The 7,560-nt window shown below is 48.0% G+C and overlaps 1 protein-coding gene across 1 annotated transcript; it reads right to left on the bottom strand.

Moving 5' to 3' along the window:
• Nucleotides 1-1,801: 1,801 nt before the first annotated feature.
• Nucleotides 1,802-7,061, bottom strand: LEUTX (leucine twenty homeobox). Its single transcript, XM_047709761.1, has 3 exons — nt 7,055-7,061; nt 3,012-3,163; nt 1,802-2,334 (listed from the first exon to the last, which is right to left on the bottom strand). The coding sequence occupies exons 1-3, from the start codon at nt 7,059-7,061 to the stop codon at nt 1,927-1,929; spliced, it is 567 nt and encodes a 188-aa protein (XP_047565717.1). The 3' UTR covers nt 1,802-1,926.
• Nucleotides 7,062-7,560: the final 499 nt, after the last annotated feature.

Below are 7,560 nucleotides of genomic sequence, written 5' to 3'. Positions count from 1 at the left end.
AAAGCGGGTCCCGGTGGCTGCACACATGTCCACTCGTGTTGAGCGACCAGTTCGTGGACCCGGGGAGCAGCGGGTCCCTGTGGGAGAGGAGTACTGCCCACCCACAGGAGAGGGAATAGGGGACCATCACGGGCACCGTCTTGCATGTTATGTGCGAATGGCGCCCCCTAGCGCTCAACTGTGGGCGGTGACCCTGGAGTTAGGCAATGAGGCGACCGCCAGGGACCGTATTGCTGCACGCATTGTCCCAAACACTCAGGACATTGTTTGGTACCCTTCAGGGTCATACTACCCAGTCAGAGTCCCACCATCGGGACCTCTGGTTTATTCACCCCATTTCTTAATAACCATCTAGCCAACAAGGGTGCGGATGTTCATGTGTGGGCCAGGGCCTGTGTGGATGGGGTGGAAATGTTAGCTCCCAGGCACATTGGCTTGTTAGCTCCTCGGGAGCTTGCCAAGTATGATTTGAAACTGGCTACCGTACAGAAAGGGCAAGGAGAGACGAAAGAAAGAGGGAGACTACTCCAGCTTGGTGCGTGGAAGGTTTAATAAACAAGGGAATTTACATTAGGATTGGGGAAAGGCAAGTGGAATGCGCGGTCCAGGGACAAGAGAGGGGCCAAGGGGCCTCTGAATGCAGGTGTCCAGTGCATGGGTCGCCCAGCCGTCCGCTCCTTTCTATGCCCTCCTATGCCTTCCTCCAACAGGAGCTCAGCTTAGTGGCATGGATTCTAGGCAGCTCCCTCAGCTGGGATTAGTGTGGGCGAACATTAGGTGTTTGACCCCACTTGGGTCCTCATGGTGAAAGCTGCTGGAATCTTCTCCTTTTCTTCTCAAGTGGAGTAGGGGGAGGGGTGCATCCCCGCCAAGGGGATAGGACTAGGGGTTGAGGTGACACAGGTAGAATGCTTTCTGTGCTTTTCTACAGAGGCCTTGGGCTCGCACTCCAGAACTCTTCTCTGAGCTATTTCCACCCGTAAGTACCTTGTTAAATCATTGTTTTTCTGGAGATACAAGTGCTGGGACCTCCTAACCCACCATCTTGCTGATGTCACGACAACTTTTTAATTTTTCTTATTTTTTTTAAAGATTTTATTTATTTGACAGAGAAAGAGAGCGAGAGATCACAAGTAGGCAGAGAGGGGGTGGGGGGGGGGGAAGCAGGCCCCCCGCTGAGCAGAGAGCCCGATGGATGCGGGGCTCCATCCCAGGACCCTGAGATCATGACCTGAGCCAAAGGCAGAGACTTAACCCACTGAGACACCCAGGTGCCCCTACTGCAACTTTTTTAAAGAGAGAAAATGGTCCCTGGGGTACCGGTGCTCAGTCCACATGGTATTGACTTTCGTTGGGGGTGCTTTCGTGGAGCAAGCTCAGCTGGGACAGGCAAACACCCAAGGAAAACTAGCTGGTTTCTGCTACCATTCTACAGGCACCTATGACTGTCCTTGATACTGAATTTGGTTGAAAGGATACTACTCACAGGACAGAACTTAGAGGCAATGATGAAAGGTAGAGCGATTTCTTTTTTTTTTTTTAAGATTTTTTTTTTTTTTTAAGATTTTATTTGAGAGAGAAAGAGAGCATGAGCAGGAGGAGAGGGAGAAGCAGACTCCCCACTGAGCAGGGATCCCAATGCAGGGCTCGATCCCAGGACCTTGAGATCATGGCCTGAGCTGATGGCAGCCTCTTAACCAACTGAGCCCCCCAGGCGCCCCAGGTAGAGAGATTTCTTTCTCCTTACAGAACCAGATGGACTGCTGGGCTCTGATCCATTTAAACTTAAACTGATCCATTAAACACGTTTGGAAATGTCGCTTGGAAATGTCGCTCGGTTGGTCAAGATTTGGATCACGGAACACCTGTCCCGGCCCACGCCTGTTGTTCAATAAACAGATAAATGGCCATGTCAGCCATACCACTTCACCTGGGCCACATGGGAGAGAGGTACTGATCCAGACTGTGGGGACCATCATCCCCAGGTAGGGCGTAGAGCTGTGTAAACTGATCGATGTCATAGGGACTGGAGGCCCAGGGAGGATCAGAGTCCCCCAGACATAGATCTTGGAGATCTGCAGGCTGCGAATCCCAAGATGAATTCCATTTGAAGGGACCAGGTTGCTCATTCTCGGAGGACTGAGGCAGTTCATGGTCAGGGGCATCTGAAATGCCGGGTCTTTTGCGATGATGAGTGTTTGCTGAAGATACAGGTGGGGAGGGCTCCTCCTCCTCTTTGCCCGGAGTGGCCGGGTTTGGTGACTGTCGTGATGAATTTGATCCATTTGATTGCTGCTCTTTCTTCCTTTTGACACGCTGGTTCTTGAACCAAGTCTGGGGAGAGGTGAGGGGAGAAGGTTAATAAAGCAAGGTGGGTCCAACAGGGAACCCACACATTCCCGGGAACTGGGCTCTTTTGGCATGAGAAGGCTAGTCTCGCATCTCTTCAGTTATGTGAACGAGGGACGTTCCGTCTGTCCCCCGCTGTCCTGAGTTCCAGATGGCAAAGTGAGCATGAGATCGTGCTTGCAATGGGTGGGATAGGACAGAGCACTGAAACGCCAGATCGGGAGGGGATAAGGCAAGGTGCTTCTGTCTTGTAGATGTTCTGCATTTTTCGAGAGAATTCTGAAGATCCAGACTATGAGAAGCCGCAAGACATCTAGAGGACTGTGAACGTCCTGATTAAGGAGAACCTAGAAATGAACAGGAACGGACCCCGAGGGGATGATCTGAGATCCATCCCCAAAAGGTCCCCTGTAGCATTGTGGTTCTGGAGTCAGAAAGGTCTGGATTCAAATTCTAGCTCTTGTGTTTATAACCCTTGGAGGAGTCTCTGTGAACCTTAGTGTTCCTCAATGAAATGGGTGGTCAGAAGAAAAAAAATACAGAACATCTGTCCTGACATGTACCAGTTGTTCCATAAACATGAATTACTTGATGTGTGAGTTACAAGTGTTTGTGACACTCTGGGTTAGGTGTGCTAGCTAGAGACGTCCGCAGGGACATACCTTTATTACGGACTCATCGAGATGAGTAATGGAGATGAGCTCCTCAGTGGTTGTCCAGTCTGGGTACATGGTCTCTTCAAACACACGCTTCAGGGCCTGGAGCTGCTCCACAGTGAATTGTGTGCGGCCCCGGCGAGCATACCTTGGATTTTCTGCAAAAGGGATAGACAAAAGCTTTCATTAAACACACACACACACACACACACACACTCCAAGGTAAACTGACCTGAGCCTGAGCTGAGAGCGTAGTCTAAAAAGTTAACTCATGGAACCCACACTTCACCATCTTGCTGGGGTTGCCCTGTGTCCCTGAAATTCAGTTTCCCCTACTAGAAAATGGTTTAAGCCTGGTTTAAGGGCAAGTAACTGTCCCCTTGTTCTAGAGGAATATGCTAGAAACTCATAGCCTAGAAAAATGAACCAGACGAGTGGGAGAAAAGATAGCTGTCCTTGTTGGGATAACACAGGGACATGACATCGACATGGGATTCATTGGAGTTCATATGATTCAGAGAGGGTTTGAGTGTCTGAGACCTTGAAATCAGCCATAGGCTCTGGGCCACTGCTGTCTATGAGATCCTGAAGCTGTTGATTCGGCCATTTATTAACAAGGCCAGTTAGGGAAGTAGGCATGAAGCTTAGTGACCTGAGAAAGAATGTTGATTATTCTGTTTATCAGCTCCGTCACTCTGGGAGAACCGTGACTCTTACATTCCTTGCCTCTTTTCTCTATCAGTGAAACGGTCCCATATAATTCACTCACTTTGGGGAAGACACGGAGTATCCAGAAAGCAAGTCTGCTAATTACAGGCTTGGTGCATCAGAGGTACAAATTGGGAGGGTTTTTTTTTTTTTTTACTGTTGTTTAAAATGTAAACATAAAACCATGTCATCTAGCAATATTTGATCCATTCTCCATGGGAGATTCTATATATGTGGGAGGTATACAAAGGCATACATACAAAAAAGTCAGCATCCCGCTAACCACCCCGCTGTGAAGACAAGAGGTCACTCAGGGATTTCTGAAGCTTCTCAGCGTGTCTTTGAACACAAAGTGGGGGGGGTGCTTATAAGACCTTGGAGGAAGACACAGAGACAGAGAAAAGATGAAGCAGGAGGAAGAGGAGGAACCACAAATGAATGAACAGAAACATTTTTCTTAAGAAAAGGAATAGAAGTCGGGGCATCTGGGTGGCTCAGTCGGTTAAGCATCTGCCTTCCGCTCAGGTCGTGATCCAGGGTGCTGGGATCGAGCCCCACATCCGGCTCCCTGCTCCTCCCTCTCCCTCTGCTGTTTACCCTGCTTGTGCTCTCTCTCTGTCAAATAAATAAAATCTTTTTAAAAATAATAAAATAAAAACTAAAGTCTTAAAGGGGTGCTTGGGTAGCCCAGTCATTTGAGCACCCAACTCTTGGTTTCAGCTCAGGTCATGATCTCAGGGTCGTGAGATCAAGCCCTGCGTCAGACCCATGCTCAGTGTAGAGTCTGCTTGGGATTCTTTCTGTCTCTCCTTCTGCCCCTCCCCATTTACATGGGTTCACTCTCTCTCTCTCTCAAATAAATAAGTAAAATCTTTAAAAAAAAAAAAAAGAGGGGTGCCTGGGTGGCTCAGTTGGTTAAACTACTGCCTTCCGCTCAGGTCATGATCCTGGAGTCCGGGGATCGAGTCCCACATATGGCTCCCTGCTCAGCAGGGAGTCTGCTTCTCCCTCTGACCCTCCCCCTTCTCATGCTCCTGTCTCTCTCTCTCTCAAATAAATAAATAAAATCATTAAAAAAAAAAAGAAATACACTTCTCAACTAGTCTTTCTTTTTTTTTTTTTAAGATTTTATTTATTTGACAGAGATCTCAAGTAGGCAGAGAGGCAGAGAGAGGAGGAAGCAGGCTCCCTGCTGAGCAGAGAGCCCAGTGCGGGGCTCTATCCCAGGACCCGGGGACCATGACCTGAGTCGAAGGCAGAGGCTTTAACCCACTGAGCCACCCAGGCTACCCTCAACTAGGCTTTCAAAATAAATAATAAAAGGAAAATATAAATATCGTAACATCAATATTTAAAATATTTGGACAGGGGCGCCTGGGTGGCTCAGTGGGTTAAGCCGCTGCTTTCGGCTCAGGTCATGATCTCAGAGTCCTGAGATCGAGCCCCGCATCGGGCTCTCTGCTCAGCAGGGAGCCTGCTTCCTCCTCTCTCTCTGTCTGCCTCTCTGCCTGCTTGTGATCTCTCTGTCAAATAAATAAATAAATAATCTTTTAAAAATAAATAAATAAATAAATAAAATATTTGGACAATAGAAGTCTTAAGTAAATTGAAAAATACAGACCACAGATGAGAGAACTTATTTGCAGCAAATAAGAGAAATTATCAGTGTCTAAAATACAACAAAAATATTCTCCTGAGGGGCACCTGGGTGGCTCAGCAGGTGAAGCGTCTGCCTTCGGCTCGGGTCTTAATCTCAGGGTCCTGGGATCAAGCCCCGCATTGGCCTCTCTGCTCAGCAGGGAGCCTGCTTCCCCCCTCTCTCTCTCTGCCTGCCTCTCTGCCTACTTGTGATCTCTCTCTCTCTCTGTCAAATAAATAAAATCTTTAAAAAAAAATGTTCTCCTGAGCCTCAAGAAAAAAAAATCCTAGAAAATAAAAAACGGTAAGTGGAGAATTCACACAAGAGAAAAGCAGAATGGACTTTAAAATTGAACAGGGAGGGGCGCCTGGGTGACTCATTCGGTTGAACATCTGACTCTTTTTGTTTTTTTAAGATTTTATTTATTTGACACAGAGAGAAACAACGAGAGAGGGAACACAAGCTGGGGGGTGGGTGGCGGGAGAGGGAAAAAGCAGGCTTCCCACTGAGCAGGAAGACTGATGCAGGTCTCGATCCCGGGACACCAGGATCACGACCTGAGCTGAAGGCGGATGCTTAACAAGGGAGCCACCCAAGCACCCTGAATATCTGATTTTTTTTTAAGATTTTATTTATTTATTTGACAGAGATCACACGTAGGCAGAGAGGCAGGCAGAGAGAGAGGAGGAAGCAGGATCCCTACTGAGCAGAGAGCCCAATGCAGGGCTCGATCCCAGGACCCTGGGATCATGACCTGAGCCGAAGGCAGAGGCTTTAATCCACTGAGCCACCCAGGCACCCCTGAACATCTGATTCTTGATTTCTGCTCTTCTGCTCAGGTCATGAGCTCAGGGTTGGTCATAGAATTAAACCCCGAGTTAGCCTCCCACTTAGAGTGGAGCCTGCTTAGGATTCTCTCTCTCCTTTTCCCTCTGTCCCTCCCAGTGCACTCTCTCGAGTGAGCTCTCTCTCTCAAAAAAAGAAAAATAGCGCAAGGAGTCTCAGTTTCACTAGGTAATAAAAAAATGGGAAATGGATCAAATATTAAGTACTATTTTATACCGTTAAAAACAAGACAATGGGCCCAAAATGGAGTGGCTCATGCTAATCCCCATATCACCATACTGACACTTAGTTTCTGTTCTCCCAAGGATGGAATCTTAAAACCAATCAGGAATTGCTTGATCACCACTAGTTAGGGAACCACCTGGTAGACCCCTGCCAGCCCCCCGCAGGAAACCAACTTTGCAATAACCAATCCGCTTGTTTGTCTAGTCTAACTTCCTCTTTCCCTGCTCCTTTCTACCCAGAAAAGTCTTTCCTTTAGTACAGCTCCCCAGAGGTCCTTTCTGTTGGCTAGATTGGATGTTGCCTGATTCACGAATCATCGAATACAGTCAGCACGATCTTAACAATATACTCAGTTGAGTTTCCTCACTGAACACACACCAAATGGCTGACATTTGAAAGTCGGATGGTAGCAAGTATTAAAAAGAACTTGGAAAAACAAAATCTCGTGGCTAATGGTGGAGTCCAGTTATAAAGCATTTTCCAGTGCTCCCTGTTGGTACAACGCAGTGGTTTCCCAAACTGGCCACTTGGTGTTGGCAAGAGGCTACAACTAACCCTCACCCACTCTCCTCTGCTAGTCCACAACCCTTTAGCATCTCACTGCTATGCTTTGCTTTTGCCCCCAGCTTACCTGCCATATTACCCCCTTTGAAGTGCAGAATCCTTCAACTCTATGTTTTCTGACCTCCTGAGTTTCATCTGTGTATCTGCTGGATTTAGGGAGCTCCCATTTAAGCAAGATTTTAATGTAATCAGGCCCCTGCCCAATCCCTCGCTCCACGTCACACCTTCCAGTAATCCATTCAAGTAGGTGCATTAAGAACCAATTCTGTGAGGGGCACCTGGGTGGCTCAGTGGGTTAAGCCTCTGCCTTCGGCTCAGGTCATGATCTCAGGGTCCTGGGTCATGATCTCAGGGTCCTGGGATCGAGCCCCACATCGGGCTCTCTGCTCAGCGGGGAGCCTGCTTCTCCCCTCTCTCTGCCTGCCTCCTCTCTGCCTACTTGTGATTTCTCTGTCAAATAAATAAATAATACCTTTAAAAAAAAAAAAAGAACCGATAATGTGCAGCTCCTGGGTGGCTCAGTGGGTTAAGCCTCTGCCTTCGGCTCAGGTCATGATCTCAGGGTCCTGGGTC

This window comes from Lutra lutra, chromosome 17 (genome assembly GCF_902655055.1).
Source record: "Lutra lutra chromosome 17, mLutLut1.2, whole genome shotgun sequence".
NCBI lineage: Eukaryota > Metazoa > Chordata > Mammalia > Carnivora > Mustelidae > Lutra > Lutra lutra.
This window is presented reverse-complemented; position numbering and strand designations above follow the sequence as displayed.

What these genes read in the sequence shown, in the direction of transcription:
- LEUTX (XM_047709761.1), bottom strand. An exon ending in TCGATGAGTCCGTAATAAAG is followed by an intron (nt 2,335 to 3,011) that starts GTATGTCCCTGC and finishes ACCTCTCCCCAG; the next exon opens with ACTTGGTTCAAGAACCAGCG.